General features: G+C 46.8%; 1 protein-coding gene across 1 annotated transcript in view; it reads right to left on the bottom strand.

Annotated features, from left to right (window-relative positions):
- Positions 1-2,584: 2,584 nt before the first annotated feature.
- WDR86 (WD repeat domain 86) overlaps positions 2,585-17,408 on the bottom strand; it is a 30,537-nt gene continuing 15,713 nt past the window's right edge. The window contains exons 4-6 of the mRNA XM_054992141.1: positions 10,912-11,047; positions 4,322-4,425; positions 2,585-2,885 (exon numbers count right to left, since the gene is read on the bottom strand). Coding sequence (XP_054848116.1) covers positions 2,664-2,885; positions 4,322-4,425; positions 10,912-11,047 — 462 coding nt within the window. The 3' untranslated portion in view covers positions 2,585-2,663. The remainder of the gene's footprint in view (positions 2,886-4,321; positions 4,426-10,911; positions 11,048-17,408) is intronic.

Raw genomic sequence — 17,408 nt, 5'->3', positions numbered from 1 at the left:
ATTGTATAATTGCTCTAGGAGACCAGCCAGTCTGCAGACTGCACAATACATTTTCTCCCGGAAACAGGAAAGATGGGGAGGGTCTCAGGCTTGATTCGGTTTCGCAGCTGTTAGTCTGCCCCCCAAGGGGGCAAACACAGATACACAGCAGGCTCACCACTCAAGATACGCCCACTTTTCCCCACCCTTTTACAACTTTTGGACAATGCAGTGCACCTCTTTGCTGTGATGATTCATCTCTGTCCAAGGATAAAAACAAGATTTCCCTAGACCCTTTCCAAGAAGCATGCCCAAATACCTTCTGTTCCAAATCCTATGCCACCAAGCATGTGGAAATGAGCCACAATATCTCCCACCCCAAATTCACCCCAAACCACCTCATGCCAACCTTATCTGGCTCAAGCTAGATACATCCCAGATCCTACAAGGGCCACTGGAGTCATGGAATAGCAGTAATCTTGTGGGGGGCACCGACGTTGGGGCACTTCTCTCTGTGGCACAAGCAGCACCAGGCAGGAGCTCACCTGCATCCGTGGGGTCAGCAGAGTGCTAAGAAGGTCAGGGGCAACAGGCGAGTTTGCTGAGAGAAAAGCACCTGCTTGTTTGCGCGTAAAAACAGCACTTAGGGCCATATTCCCCCCAATGCCCAAATTGCCTAGTTGAAACTCCCCATGGGAACTCTGGCCCACCAGAGCAATTGTAGGGAAGGTGGGGGGGGGACAATATTACTAGAGGAATTGGGGTTAACACAGTGCAGTCCTAAACAGAGTTGAAATCAGTGGGCTTAGCCTGGAGTAACTGCTTAGGATGCACACAGCCATGATGTTCCATGTCCCTTCTATTGCTGCTGCATATGCAGAGGCATTCACAGTGGTAAGAGAGCGCCCGCGTGGCAGTTTGCCCTGCACTCTCTTAGCGCCAGCAACCCCCATGGCTGTTATCCTGCCGCACCACCCAAGGGCTTAATAATAAAGCCAGGCAATTTATTGCGAGAGCCTATCATGACCTGTTAATTACTGAGGACTTGGAAGAATGTGCACCTTCCCACCCACACAGCATTCAAAGGCAGCCCTGACTGTGATCAAAAGATCATACCAAGCCACGTTTAGGAAACATCACTGAATAGCAAGGGAAGACACGGCAAGTGAATGCTTAAGATACAATGTTGTATCGATGACCCCTCCTAAACACGCTCCAAGTTAGACAAAAAAACAGAGTGAAATGTCTGTGTGGAACAAGTTGCATGAGCACAAAGTGGTTTCGTGACCCAAAATGTCTTCCCTGCACAATTGTAAAACCCAGCATGAAAAAAGACAGGCACCCATATTGTGCCCGTCTTTTTTCCCCTGCCAGGGCTAAAAGTGGTTTGGGGAGGACATTTTTGACCACAGAAACTGTTTACGGGAGGTGGCCTAACCCCTTTTCATTCTTACCGTGGCCTTGTTGTGGTTCTCCCTCTCCATGGCTACTTTTCAGGGTCATGTTGCCTTAATCCCAGATGTGTGTAGCAGGGGCTAGTCAAAAACTTTCCCCTTGCTCAAAACACTTGTGAAGATATTCTTCACCTTTCTAGGAAGAGATGTGACTTTCCTCAAGATGAAACTATGGTCCAATTTGAATTTTGCTCTGGGTATTATTTGTCTTATAGTTCAGCCTCTCTGTTGCTGCTTCTTTGTCGGGGCCCCGAAGAATCTTACAGCGTTCCCACCTCCCGCTTCAAATAAACTTTCCTTCATTCAGGCCTGCCCTCAGGGAAAGGAGATTAACCCCAGAAACTCAACTCAACACACTGGTGACCTGCAAAGCAGTGTCTGCCGAAAGCAATGTGAACTAGCAGTGTGACAGACTTTCCCCTCTGATTCATGTTCCCACACTTTAACCCTCTGTGTACACAGCAGGCATGGATAAGTTCTGCCAGGCAGCAGGGGGAGAGACTAGGGGCAGAGCTTTCCTTGCGGAAAGAATCCCAGGTTCCTGACTGAGCAGGAGCCTCAAAATTGAAATGAAATTCAAAATACTTTCCCTGTCTTTGCGGGGCCAAGACCTAGGAATCTGATGGGAAGAGACAGGTATCTTAAACAGCTTTGCAAGTCTGGGCACTTCATGAAGTTTTGAGGAAAGAGCAAAACCTCTTCCCACGATATAAGGACCACAGCAAGCTGTGAAGCTTTCTCAGACTGCTGTTCCCCTCGGCCTGCAGTATTCCCTCCTTCCTACATCTCTTTTGCCCCAACACCTTTCACTCCTGCTCACAGTTGCGATAGCTGGATACTATCTCTACGGAAAGCACATTGGAAGAAGCTGGTGCCCTCCAGGGGCTGGTAGAGCGCAGAAGACAGCCCTGGAGGCAACAGATGAGGGAGGCTGGCCTGCCCATACACCCATCTTTCCACAGGCCAGATGAGATCTAATAAGCCCTTGACAGGAGAGTGAAATAAAGCCATTACCAGAGTAGCTCCTTTTCTCCGTGCCATTGGCCCCACATCAGGCCTTCAACAATATGCGCCCTTCCCAGTGGAACGCAACCCACACGTTATGCCTGCCAGGCAATTCACGACCCCCTTTTCGCAGTGCTACACAAGTAGCAAAAATAGATGTATCACACCCCTGGTGAACTGCATATGGCCTGGGGGCGGGGTTCTATTATTGACACCCTGGTGCTGTCACATGAGTTCCACCGTCTCCTGTTCCCTGCCATCTTCCTGGTGCACCACACAGCCCACTTTGTTGTTGAAGAGCCGAGACAGACTTCCCTTCTGAGAACTCCTGCCCTGGAGAGATCTCTCCTTCTTCAAGCGGCGCTTGCCTCGCTTGCAGAGCGGCCGTATGTCCCAGATCCTTAGCGTGCCATCGTGGGAAGCTGTGTACAATAATTCATTGTGAATCTGAAACAAACAGGGCCAGGCTTAAAGGTTGGAGAGGACAACATCACCACAATTAACATGCAGCACAGCAGCAAAGATACAGCTTGGGGAGAGGTTTCTCTCCCCCTCCCAGTATGACCTAATCCCAGATTGTGTATGGGTTGGTTGTAGGATGGAAAGCTCGAAAGCTCTCCTTCTTGTTTATTATTGTATCGCGCTTCCGGACTTGATGCTAAAACCAGTTCCAGATATCAAACCTGCCTCACATTAAGCCCCGTTGCCAACTCATGTGCTCAATGGTAGGTAAGATGCAAGCAGGGATCTCCTATCCAGACTTCCCCCCTGCAGCTCAGGGCAGGCTTGGCCACGTTCAGCTGTTTTGCCTACAACGAAAGGAGCGCATGGCACACCTGCATCAGAGGAACGACGGCTTCACTCTTTCTTCCAGTGTTAAGAGAACTTAAAAGACTCTGTGACGACAACATGATTGGATGACAAGACACCCACAATGTCGTCAGGGGGCAAAATGTGTTCCTGACGAGCTGAAGACAGACAGCGCGGGCGTGAAATGCTGCTTTTATCCTCCAAAGGTACAAAGCGGTGACGGGGAGGCTAATTACAGGAGGAACCAAATCTGTTTCTTGCGTACTCTGATTTAAAGCCAAGTTAGAGGCAAATATGGCTTTATTTATAGTAGAACCTGCAGCTCTGGTTGGCGTGTAATTTGTAAAAGGAGCCACCTTTTAAGTTAAGTAGGGGTTACTGGATAAGCATCACAGCCTCTGCTCACTGACACACACAAAGGGCTCTGGACTCACCCACCTCCCCAGCGTGAACAGCAACAGCCACTTGCGACAGAGGGCTGTTTAATGCCCCATGGCCACCTCAGGTACCTAAGGAGGCTCAGCAAGCCCCGCCCAGGTCTCTGGAACTGTTCCTCCAAGGGAATGGAAGATTAAAGAGGCCTTTTTCTGGATCTTGCAGGAGGACTCAATAGCAGGAGGGCTCTGCCAAAGAATCTTCTCAGTGGGAAACAGGGAGTTAAAGAGCCCTTTGCCCAAAGCGTGCTTCAGCTCACTAAACAGAAATTGACTGAAGTGTGTAAAAACAGTGGTCTTTGCAGTGGGGGCTATATTGCTGTCTTTTGCAGCTCCCTAGTAACATTACTACGGTTTGCAAAAGACAGTCTTTTTGTTTCCCTCAATTCCAGAGAGAGGCCTTCGACATCTGCTGCATCTAAAATAACAAAATCTCAGCACATGTGCAACATTGGCTGCTTTCACATAGGGACAATGTCCCATTGTGTTCCAATGGAGAGTCCACTACGTGTTTTCCCTTACGCTACCAGTTCTGGTGGCTCTGGTACGCTACCAGAGCCACCAGCTACCCAAATGTTTCCACCTGGAGACAAAGGCCGGCTACAGCAGACTCCAAAGCTCCACAAGCCAACAGCTCACCTGGATACAGTTGATAACCAACTTGTGTCCCCGAAACACTCGCTGTAGGATGCCAGTTTTTGTGTTAAACGCTCGAGCGCAGGCGTCCCCGCTTCCTGTAAACACTGTAACACAAACCAGGGAAAGAGAAACCTTCAGAAGAATGGGTCCTATTTCTTTTCCAGTCTATTGGAACAGGAGGGCTTATGGGCACTTTTTTGTATGGATTGTTGGAAAGCGAGACCGTGATCTGAGTTGGTTGGTTACCCGTGTGAAGGAAAGGGAAGAACAAGGGGGAGGAGCTACACAATTTGGCCTGTCAGCCCTTGGCAAGGTGTTTTTAGTTGTGCCAAATAGTAATACACTCTGTTTGCTCAGAATAAGGACACATATAAAGATTCGTTTTTAAAAAAAATCAGGGGACTATAGAGGATTAGATTCAAATGACCTTGTGCAGAAAGAAAACAGCCGGCAATTATGCAGTCACTTAGAGTCCCTCTGCACGCGACTCCTTAGCACGTGTTTGTCAAGTGTAGGGAGAGGCAATGTTAGCCAGGAAGCGTAGTTTAAAAAGACGGAGCCTGTGGAGATCACTCCTCAGAGGGTTTGTCAATTTCATCTTCACCTCCCAGAAGGCTCTGTCAATTTCACCTCTCCAGTCTAAAACTGTGTGGGATCTCGACCAGAGGGCAGCAAGGAATGGAAATGGGCTGGAGCTGCCTTCCAGAGCTGGGCTTGGACCTGGAGAGGTTATGGGCTGAAGTTTCCCTTCTGGTGTTTCACAGCCCCTTCACACAGCTCCAATGTATTGCAAAGCGTTTGCCCTGCTGCCAGGTCTGTTTTTTTAAACTACCCTTCCCAGCTACCATTGCATCTCCTGACACACGTTCTTCACATCTCAGAAGTCTCATGTAGAGAGAGACTGAAATAGCAGCTTTCACAGAGTTTGAAAACTGCTGTAACAGACTGGTCCTATTTACAGTTCTTAAGTTTCTATTTGAGCAAGATAGTCTTGTTGTTGTTGTTGATGATGATGATGATGATGATGATGATAAATTTCTAGCCCGCCTGCCTTGCAAGCGGGCTCAGGGTGAGTTACAACAATATAGGTAAAGGTAGTTCCCTGTACAAGCACCGAGTCATTACTGACCCATGGGGGAACAATATAACAATACAAAAATAAACTATTTAAATACATAAAACCAAATCAGCAATAAATACATTTAAAATCCCAAGATGGCAGCTCCCTCCACTCTCCCCAGCCACAATACAAAACAAAGGGAGGGGGTATGAGCTGGTGTCACCTCTGTGACTTCGCATGCAGGGGACAGATGTTATGTAGCCCCTCCCTGACGGGAGACCGGTTGGGAGGCATTTCTAGGACACCTAAAACCAGCCTCAACCATACGCCTAGTGGAACATCTCTGTCTTACAGGCCTGCTGAAAAGATATAAGGTTTCAGGTGAGTAGCCATGTTGGTCTGTAGTAGACGAGGAAGATTCGGGTCCAGTAGCACCTTAAAGACCAACTAGATTTCCAGGGAATAAACTTTCAAGAGTTAGATGTGACGGAGGGAGCTGTGACTCTCATACCCTGGAAATCTAGTTGATCTTTAAGGTGCTACTGGACCTGAATCTTGCTTTTTGAGCAAAAGGTTACACAAGCAGAGGGATGTATTCAGATCTAGATCCACTCTGCTAATGCAGTGTCCTGACACTTTATGTAAAGCAGCCCTTTCTTGAGGCTAAGACCCTGTGCACCTTAGAGAGGAAAGGCACCTTTGGATTCAACCCAGACTACTTTGTTTCTCCTTTAAATATCACAGGAATTCTGTGAGGGCGGTTAGGGGATAAGGCACTTTTCCCACTGAAGTTCACATATTAGAAGCCAAAATGAACAACTCAGACCACTACCCAAGCCCCATTTCTTAAGCCTTGTAAGCAGGGCTTTTTTTCTGCCGGAATGCACCGGAACAGCGTTCCGGCACCTCTCCGTGTGTGGCGGCCTTGCCCCCTGGTCTCCAGACGGAGATCAGTTCCCCTGCAGCAAATGGCAGTTAAGGTAAACCTGCTCCTGGGGGGGGGAAGCACACGCAGAGGGAGGGTGGGGGAACAGTGCTGGGAGCACTCCCCCGCTTGGCAGCAGCCTGACCCAGGCTGAATCGGGCCTGATCTAGGTCGAATCGGGACCATTTTGGCCCAATTCAGGCCTGAAACGGCCAGGATCAGGCTGCTGCCAGGCAGGGGTGGTGGTCTCCCGCACAACAGAGGTATGTTCTAGGTCAGTTTGGACCCGAATCTGGCCCCCTGTGGAGCGGGAGCACTCCTGGTGTGGCCACGGCCTGCATGATGACATCACTTCCCAGAAGTGACATCATCATGTGGTCCCAGGAGTGTGCGCACGCATGGTACCCAGTGAGTTCCACCGCCTCTTTTCCCAGAAAAAAAGCCCTGCCTGTAAGCATACCAAAAACACAAATGCAAAACACAACAAACCATTGCAATGTATGTCATTAATCATAATTAGTCAAAAAATAAAGGCCCTATCGACAGATATCATTATCAGTTGAGCGTGTCGCTTGAGCATACCACGGAACGTTAACACAAACAATGATTCACTACTGAACAAGCAGAACAATTTATTTCCTTTTCCAACCACAACTTTAATTGTTTGAATAACAGAGCAAGCCGTTTCTTGTTGCCTTATAAGAAGGGGATTTCCATATGGAATGGGTTAGAAATTCTTTGCTCTTTGATACACATGGGCATTGCCTACTTTGAAGAGAGATTTGGTTACACTGGCCCCCAATCATACATTTCATCTGACAAAAGAAAAGCAACTGCTGTCTTTAAAATCCAACCCTGTGTTCCACAGAAAGGGAACAAAAAGCTTTGCAAATGTTTTAACATGGGGCACTGAGTGTCAGATTTATGGCTGGCATTCTATCCCCAGTACCAATATCAATAAACCTTTAATTTCTTTCCATCTTCTGTCTGGGTGTGGGAACTGAGTCATACTTTGCAATCTCTCCAAGGCCATTTACAAACAGCTGTATAGGAGCATGCAGAATTTTGGACTGCATTTTTATTTGCATCCAACAGAGACTTGCCTAGCGGTTGTTGGACAAGGACAGTTGTAATATTTAAGCAATTTTTTAAAAAGTCTCAGTTGTGTTTTATTACTTTTATGTATTTTGTATAACAATAACATTGCACACATATCCATGATGGGGGAAAGGGGATCTGGAGCAGAGGTGTGGCAGCCAATGAGTTCACATGGTCTGACACTTTGATTCAACCCACTCCCCCCCCCCATCAAAACTGGTTTTATGGAAAAAGAAGGACCATCGGATGCATGTCCACGTGTATTTGAACTATTGTTTGTGTAGTCAGAAACTTTAGGGTCATTTGTAAGCGTTTCTTCTTAAGTAGGCAACATTATATACGCTATGTATGACAATATAGAAAGAAGCCTTTAGTTACAGAGGAGCTGGATTCAGTCCTCAGTATGACAACCTCAGGATAAACATCGCTGCTGCATTTTCAACTTTCACACATCCAAGGCGGGGGGTGGGGAGGACACAACCCAAACCACAACTGCACCAATCTAAAGTACAAATCCCATCAGGAGGGAAGTACATTGTTGTGCATTCCATGAGCAATTGGTCAACAACATGGGTGCAGAATGCACATATGGCCAAGATACAGGTTTGATGTCAGTGCAAATGTAGCCAGAAGAGATATCAAATTCTGTATTTAAAAAAAAAAAACGCGAAAGATTCGATCTCACCTCTCCGCTCAGCTACTGGACAGACCTCCTTCCAGCACAAAAAGTTTTCTTCCAACACCTCTTGCATCAGAGGAAGTTACTGCCGTTAGCTGAGTGGAGCAGCAAGATCCGACCCTTCGTCACGAAGCCCTTAGGGAAATTTCATGCATTTATGTCCAACTACTAAGGCCTTTTTTTGGAAAGCAGAAAAGCAGTCCATGTTTGCCAACTGCTGGGCTGATTCTGTGCCATCTGGAAGCATTTATCCCTCAGACACAAATGGCTTGGCTGGCTGCTGTTTATAAAAAAAAAAAAAAAAGTGTAGAGAACAACTATCTGAAGGAGCAATTGCCTGCTGTCAAGGACAAATGTATGGAAGAAAAGCTGGGAAGAAAAGGACTTGTCCCCAGGGCTTTTTTTCAGCGGGATCTCCCTGGATCTGAGATCCGGCACCTCTGAAAAAGATCATGTGACTGGTGGCCCCGCCCTTGGTGCCCAAAGACCTGTGGGCCATCTCCCCCGGTCGAGCTTCTTCCCGGCCGCCTGCTTCCCCGGTCTCTTCCCCAGCCTTTCCCTCCCTCCCTTCCTTTCTCTTTGAGATTTCTGGCTCACAATACTTCACCGCTTAGAGGGAACATTGCTGCCAGGTAAGGGGCAGGGAGGCGAGTGGGCCCGAATGGAGACAGCGCTCTGGGGGGTGGCTGCGCCCTGTGTGATGACCTTGCTTTCGGGAAGCGAGGTCACTTCTGGAAGCGACATCACTTCCTGGGAGTGACATCCTCGTGTGTTTCCGATGGCGTGCGCGAGCTTCACACACGCACAGGTGATAATAGAGAGATCTACCACCTCTTTTCCCAGAAAAAAGCCCTGCTTTTCCTGGTTCTGTATTAGTAGCCTGAGAATACGCCCAGCCCAGCAAGCTTCTTCCCAAGGCCAAAATACAGCTTGGGGAGATCTGAGACTGGATCTCTTCACATGTGCTTTAAACTTCGGCCCTCAGTGAAGGCACGTAAGGCGTCTTCAGCCGTGCAAGATTTGTTATATATAAAGTCCACTGAGCACCTCTTTTGTGAACCAGCTAATAAGAAGCAAGGTATGATCCCAGCCCTTCAAAATTACTTTCAGTGGGTATGACTGAAAATGATAACCCTTGCCTTCCTCAAGGGGGTGAGAACAGCCCCCTGCTTAAATACCTGACAAGTCACCAGGATGCTGGAGAAAATGGTGGAGAGTGCTGTCAGGTCACATCTGACTTACGGTGACCCCTGCTGGGGTTTTCAAGGCAAGAGATGTTCAGAGGTGGTTTGCCATTGCCTGCCTCTGCACAGCGAGCACCCTTGGGCTTCTTTGGTTGTCCCGCATCCAGGTACTAACTAGGGCCAACCCTGCTTAGCTTCAGGCTAGCCTGGTCTATCCAGGTCAGGGCACTAGAGAAAATGCCTTGGCAATATTTCTTCCATTTCTGCTGCTGCAAACCAACAGTTTAAAATTAACCCAGGGATTGTGATCCGACAGTCCAGAGCTCTATGATGGCCTCTTGAGGCTCCTTTATCCCGTCCTTAGCAGGCTTACTAAATTCTAAACAAGGCACAATAAAGGAAAAGAAGTATGTTTCCAAGCTGTAAGAGAACGAAGTATTTCACATGTTGGGGCCCCTGATAAACACGACCCCCATCTCTCACCAGCTCCCCTGACTGGCCTTAAGAGGACACAGTTCTGATCTGGCAATTGCTTTCAGGTGCCCAAACACACACTTTTTTACACCAGTGGTGGTTAGGCTGGCTGGCATCTTCTACTCTGCACTCCAGCCTTACCAATCTCGCTACTCTGCTGTCTGAAGAAGGGGGCTGTGATTCACGAAAGCTTGCACCCTGAAAATACTTGCTGGTCTCTAAGGTGCCGCTGGACTCCAGTCTTATTGCTCACTTCTCTGCTGTGCCCTCTGGGGGAGGACGCAGGAGGGAATCTCCCTCTCACTGGTCTGCAAAACCTGGCCATTTCCAGTGGGGATGTTGAGAGTCTCTTTACACGAGACGTCTTACATGAGGATGCTCAAGTGTAGGGAGGCGCAACATTAGCCAGGAAGCATAGTTTTAAAAGATAGAGCCGAAGGCTCTTTTATCTTCGCCTCCCCGAAGGCTCTGTCAATTTCGCCTAGATGAAATTAATAAACCTCTGAGGAGCGATCTCCGCCGGCTCTGTGTAGAGAGGTGAAATTGATGGAGCCTTTGGCTCTGTCTTTTTGAACTATGCTTCCCAGCTAACATTGCATCTCCCAACACTTGAGCATCCCTATGTAAGATGTCTCATGTAGACAGACTGTGAGTCCTGGACAGGGATATCAAACAAGTGATCAACAAAGGGGCTCCAGCCCAGGCTATTGTCAAAAGCAGGGGCTGGGGACAATGCTGTGTTTTGGGAATGAGAGTGGATTGCTGTTAGCTTCTTCTGCAAAAGCCTTCTCAGCTGCTGCAGGTACTGTCCATTCCTCTCCACCTGAGAACAGCCGCCTGCCCTTCTCAGCCCTGGATCCTCTTCAGGCCCTCCCATGTTTGCTTCAAGTTGAGCCAACCAATGGAATGAACCTTGCAGCTACAGCACACACACACAGCTTTGGGCTTTGCATGTAATCCCTGGACCGTAACTAAGCACACGTCCTCTACAACTGCAAAATTCTAAAGGCTAGACTTGACATCTTGGCGTGGGCAAAATCAGCTTCTCGTTCCTTGACTGCCGTAAGGATGACACAGCCATTTGCTCATACAAAACATCAGGTGTTAGTGGAAAGGAGGAGGAGGAGGAGGAAGAACATCGGGGTGAGGCAGGGGTCTGTTGGAACTCACATATCCCGGCGTGGTATTTCAAAGCGCTGACGCTGTGCTTGTGAGTCTTGAACGTCCGAACTCGCTCCCCAGTGTCGGCCAGCCAGCATTTCACCGTCCGGTCTGTACTCCCTGAATACAAGCGTCGATTCACAAGCTGAGAGGGAAAAGGGAAGAAAGAGTTCTTTGGGTCAGCAGGTATCGTTGGAAGCCACTACCCTTTTCGCTCATCTATGCCTACTTGTGTGTGTGTGTGGGGGGATACAAACAGTAATTGAAGTGTTGAGAGTAGCATAGTCTTTATAGTGACCGTGCGGACTTAGGCCCTTATGCTCTGCACACGATGGGCCTTCATGTGGTTTCGAAATGTCAGGGGAGAACAGAGACATGATTTCCTTCAATGGTATTCTCCAATGATATAACTAGGAATGTATCCTTTAGAAGCTTGATGAATAATAATAATAACATTCGATTTATATACCGCCCTTCAGGACAACTTAACGCCCACTCAGAGTGGTTTACAAAGTATGTCATTATTATCCCACAACAACCACCCTGTGAGGTGGGTGGGGGCTGAGAGAGCTCCGAGAAAGCTGTAACTGACCCAAGGTCACCCAGCTGGCTCCTGCATCCCTTTGTACCACTGACCCTTTAGATGCATTTGGTGGTCTATCACACTCCTGTCCCACCCTCTATTTTTATCTTGCACAGGGTGGCACTTCCTGGTTCTCACTTCTGCATTTATCCTCACAAAAATCCTGTGAAGTTGAGAGTCTCTCTACAGGAGACGCCTTGGCGTGTGTTTGTCAAATGTAGGGAGATGCAATGTTAGCTTGGAAGGGTAGTTTAAAAAGACAGAGCCGGCAGAGATCACTCCTCAAAGGGTGTGTTAATTTCACCTTCGCCTCCCTGAAGGTTCTGTCAATTTCACCTCTCCAGTCTAAAACTGAGTGGGATCACAACCAGAGGGCAGTGAGGAATGGAAATGGGCTGGAGCTGCCTTCTAGCACCAGACTTGGACCTGGAGAGGTTATAATGGGCTGAGGTTTCCCTTCTGGCATTTCACAGCTCCTTCACACAGCTCCAGCATATAGCAAAGCCTTTGCCCTACCGCCAGCTCTATCTTTTTAAACTACCCTTTCCAGCTAACATTGCATCTCCCAACACGTGTTCTTCACATGTCAAATGTCTCGTATAGTCTAAGATCATGGCGAGGGGGGGGGGTTCAAACAAAGGCCCCACAGCCCCAGTCTAAGGTTTGATTTAAACATGAAGTTGGTGAGCTGAAAGCACTTTCCCATTTAAACTGTCTGCAACCCATGCAAATCGCAAGTACTTCACTGACACATCACAGATCCACACTTTTGTGAAAACTAAGCTTACATATCTGCTTTGCATGCACAGATACTGTGCATTACTGGGATAATGTATATGAAGTGCTTTGAATGCTGTTAAGCACCTTTTATTTAAAAAAGCAATTTTGGAAGCACACACAATTCTTGCTTCGGTCACCTTTTCGTCATGTGGGTGGATGGGGGACTGCTGCAGGCTGAAGTGGGCGCAATTCTGGGAACAAAATTCTCAGCATTTAGAGGAAAAAATCAGACATGCGGGAGCTGGCAGACTGGGACAGCAACACAAGGAAGGCGAAATTAAGCCTTCCAACCCCCATGTCCAATTTGAAATGGCCTCAGGCAGCCCTTATTTACCCCAAGGGATAAACATACAAGTTCCCTTATCAGCACTGCAACGGGGAACAGATGTATCTCGTCCTTTTTTTAAAAAGGCAAAAAAATCCCTTATGGATACCTTTCTAATCTAAAAAGGGCAATAGGTCAGGGATACCAACACCTGGCTGTCTCCTGTAAACCTGGATGGAAGAAAGCAATTGAGTTCAGGCTTTAAAAGCCGGAGCAGATGTATGTAGTTAATCTGAACCTATTAGGAAGCATTATAAAACTCCAGCCCCTATACATTCCATTACCAAAGTTTTGCATTACCAGTTACTCCTGTTTAGTGTCATTGTTTTAAGTGAAATCTTTTCTTGCGTAAATGTACATTTTTAAAAAAAAAACACCAGCAAGTTTTCAAAATTACCAACCCCCCTTAATTTGCTGCCGGTCCCCCCAGCCTCTGTTTCCAGAGCTCCACTATTTTTCTCCCTTTTTAAAATGTTTCGTGCAACCTCCCACAACATTCATTTGGCTAATGGAATGGAAAAAACAACTGCAGTCTTAGAAGGCTTAAGGTATCCTATATCGAGAGGCTCATACCGAGGACATTACAAGGAAGCCTACACAAGATCTTTGCTTCGCTCCTGTCAAGATAAAATAAAGTGGGGCAATCACAGCAAAGCATGCTTTTAATTTCTCTCATTGGAAAGACAAAAATCAACAGGGAGAAGAGACTAATTTTCAGTGATTTGAGCAAGGAGAGCAGGCGGGTGGGCTGCCTTTCTCTCCAATAGCTTTTCCAAGCATATACAATTCCCAACAATGGTTAGTTGTTTTCTTTTAATGATGGGGGAAGACACTTTCCCCAACTCTAATCTGTCCATGGCTTGAAGAAGCAGAAGTGGATTTGTTGCTGTGTTTTTTTTGGCTGGCTCTGGAATAGGATTAGTCCACTCTGGCTGCTGGAGAAAAACACAGCAGATCACAGAAAGCAGGGAGAACAACCAGACAACTACCTCCAGGTCTATGTGGTAGCTGCCTATGGCAATGCAAAGAGTCTCTCTGCACATCTAGCATGTGAGGAACACATGTCAAGAGATGCAATGTTAGCTGGGAAGGGTAGCTTAAAAAGACAGAGCCAGAGGCAGGACAAAGACTTTGCTATACACTGGAGGTGTGTGAAGGGGCTGTGAAATGCCAGAAGGGAAACTTCAGCCCATTATTACCTCTCCAGATCCCAGCCCGGCTCTAGAAGGCAGCTCCAGCCCATTTCCACTCCTCGCTGCCCTCTGCTTGCAATCCCCCAGTTTCAAACTGGAGAGGTGAAATTAACAGCGCCTTCCAGGAGGCAAAGATGAAATTAACAAACCCTCTGAGGAGCGATCTCCACCGGCTCTATCTTTTTAAACTACCCTTCCTGGCTGACATTGCATCTCTCTACACTTGATGATCATGCACCGAGGTGTCTCATGTAGAGAGACTCTTAGGAACTAAACCCCAAATGTCCCAGAAAGCAGGTCCGTTTGCTTCATGGATATTCCTCAATGGCCTTTTACGAAGCTGTTTGGAGCCTGTGAGGTCCAATCAGGAGGACCCACAATCTGCCAGGGGGACAATATGGAGGTTCACACAGCTTCATACTTTTGCATTGAACAGTTGCATGAACACTGAATCTCTTAAATTATCTCCATGAGTTCAAGAGATGAAAAGCTTGGAGGAAGTTCATGTGTTAAAAGTCTTAAATTTTGTTGGCAATACTGAATAGGGCAACTGGCACAGTTGCGTTTTTCATTCAGTTCCACAGCATATCAAGCAAGACACTTTTTAAAAACACACTTTTCTATGCTGCCTTATTCTTTGTTCAAGGTGGCTTACAAAGTCAAACATATTTTCTAAAAAAAATTAGACACACACACACACATGCTATAGCAACAGGTTACTGGTTCAACAGGAATGCCTAATTTCCCCGTAACAGTATCCAACTTAATTCTCACACACGAGGATTCAATTTATTTATTTATGACATATTTACGACATGTAGTGATTCCGCAGACATTGGATAATGCACTTCCAATCCTCTTTATAGATCATTTAGAATGGATTTTTTTCTGTGCGGAACAAAAAATCCACCTCAAACGATTAATAAAGTGCATTGAAAGTGCATTATCCAATGTGTGCGGAATCAGCTACCCCACCTTTCTTTCCAGTCAGAACTACCAAGGTAAATGTGTTACACTATTGGAGGAAGTTCATGTGTTAAAAGTTAAAAGATAACACTATTCAGACAACCAACACAAACTCGGAAGTTCACTTACATTTATGGCTGCCAACTCTGGGTTGAGAAATTCTTGGGAGATTTGGGGGTGGAGCCTGAGAAGGGAGGGGAGGGACCTCAGAAAGGTATAATGCCATAGACTCTACCTTCCAAAGCAGCCATTTATCTCCAGGGGAACTGATCAGTTGTAATTCAACAAGATCTCCAGGCTCCACCTGGAGGCTGGCAACCCCTACACTTTCTCCTTTCCACCTTAGGGAAAAACAGGAGGATGGGAGAAGATCTCATATCCTCAGCCCTTCAGACAGAGGCCCGCATGGGGCAAGTAAGAAAGTCCTCCCAGAGAGATAAGAAGTCTAGATCCACCTCTCAAACTGCCCCATGATACATGCAGTAGCTCATTATCTGTTATTCTCAGTCTTTACCCAAGGAGATCAGAGTATTCCCACAGCAACCTTTGAGATAAGTCTTTTAGGATGACCTGGAGGCTACTTCATCCAGGAATGTACATTACTCAACAGCATCCTCCTGACCCAGTAAGACACACAATGATTGCGCTGAAAAAGCAAAGCATGGTTATGCTGGACAACATGTGAAGATTTTAAAAAGTTCTGCCTGTGGTGTTTGGTCAGTAACATCTCATTCAAACCCAATAATGCACCACTAGGCGCTGCTTGCCTGGGCAAACCAGATTAATAACTTTCTCAGCACCACCCAACGGTCTTTGGAGCAAAGCATGGAGTTCAGCCTGGATTTGGTTGGGAATGGTACAGAAAGGTACGCAGAAGAAACATCCTCTTCTTGATTGTGTGCTTATCCCCCAATCACCACGCCATTTCTGAAACCACTGAAGTCTCTTCCTCCTTTAAGGTGGTGAGTAAGAAACTCAAGCGAACCTTTCTGGAGGACACAGAACGTCTGTGTGACCACAGCTCTGATGTACTGTGTATTTTTGTTATCTTTAAAAAACTGGTTCTAATTTTAGCAACAATTCTTATGGCCTCTGCCTATATAATTCCCTCAGACAGGACAGGAAAAGGGTAAATACAGGTAGCCCATCTAAAAATAACCCTCTTCGCTGACACACACAGTTTACAAATGCAGTTGTTCGTATAACACAGCCATGAGGAGGAGCATGTGTACAATGCTTTCAATCCAGAGAGAACTGGTAATGTTCAAGTTCACCCAAGCCCAGCACTACAGCACACACACTTACACTTCTTCTTGGACAGAGGAACAGCACCTGTAGAATATGCTCTGGTAGACCTTCTGGCTAAACTACTGTAATTTGCTTCCAAGGCTATTTGGAAGCTTCAATCAATCAAATTTCAGTTTCCCCAGAAAGCAGATTTCTGGTGCTAGCTGCAGGGAGCATATAATACCAAATTTGGTATTTGAGCCATTGTTTTTTTATACATTTCCAGGTTAAACGCAAGGTACTGGGTACCATTATAGAGCTCTTTATGGTCTGGACTCAAGATTCTTAGAGCCAAAACACACGTTAAGAAATACCCAGGTTCAGCACGTGTTCTCTTACCTCAAGGTTTGCTGGGATCTGTAGGCGTCCTGGAAGCTTAAAGTTTAGCATTTACAGAGCAGCAGAAAGGGGAAGGGAAATACAGGCGCCTGTATTTCCCTCTCTGCTGCTCTGTAAATGCTAAACTTGTTCTCTTACCTCAAAGTTTGCTTGGATCTGTAGGTGTCCTGGAAGCTTAAAGTTTAGCATTTACAGAGCAGCAGAAAGGGGAAGGGAAATACAGGCGCCTGTATTTCCCTCTCTGCTGCTCTGTAAATGCTAAACTTTAAGCTTCCAGGACGCCTACAGATCCCGGCAAACCTTGAGGTAAGAGAACACGTGCTGAACCTGGGTATTTCTTAACGTGTGTTTTGGCTCTTAAAGTAGCATCTCCACCCATCCATACATACCTCCAGGGCTTTTTTTCAGCAGGAACGTGATGGAACGGAGTTCCGGCACCTCTTGAAAATGGTCACGTGGCCGGTGGCCCCACCCCCTGATCTCCAGACAGGGGGGAGTTTAGATTGCCCTCCGCGCCATGGGCCATGCGCGCAGAGGGCAATCTAAACTCCCCTGTCTGGAGATCAGGGGGCGGGGCTACCGGCCATGTGACCATTTTCACCAAGGGCAATTTAAACTTTTAAAAACTCCCCTCTTGTTCCAGCTGACCCAAAGTGATGTCATTGTGCGGTCCTGAGTGCCACCACTGAGTCCCACCACCTCTTTTCCCAGAAAAAAAAGCCCTGCATACCTCCATGAACTTTAAAATGAAAATCATTTGGTCATCCCATTGTCTAGTCACTGAGGAAAAGGCTTTTTCTGTAGTGGCCCCATACTGTTGGCTCCTGAATTTTTCCAGATTTGAGATTACCAGGTTTTTATTTTTCTGCACCGACTTTTTGTTCTGAATGTATATTGGTTCCACTGGAATCAATACAGGATTACTCATCTTTAGTTCTATTATTCTCCTCTTGCATTTTGCTAGTTTTAATTATTACTCCCCACCTTCAGAATTCCTCACCGAAAGGCAAGCTATAGAATTGCCAAATAAAGG

The sequence above is a fragment of the Eublepharis macularius genome, chromosome 11, assembly GCF_028583425.1.
Source record: "Eublepharis macularius isolate TG4126 chromosome 11, MPM_Emac_v1.0, whole genome shotgun sequence".
Classification (NCBI taxonomy): Eukaryota; Metazoa; Chordata; class Lepidosauria; order Squamata; family Eublepharidae; genus Eublepharis; species Eublepharis macularius.
Note: the sequence above shows the minus strand (reverse complement) of the source record. Positions and strands in the feature narration are given on the sequence as shown.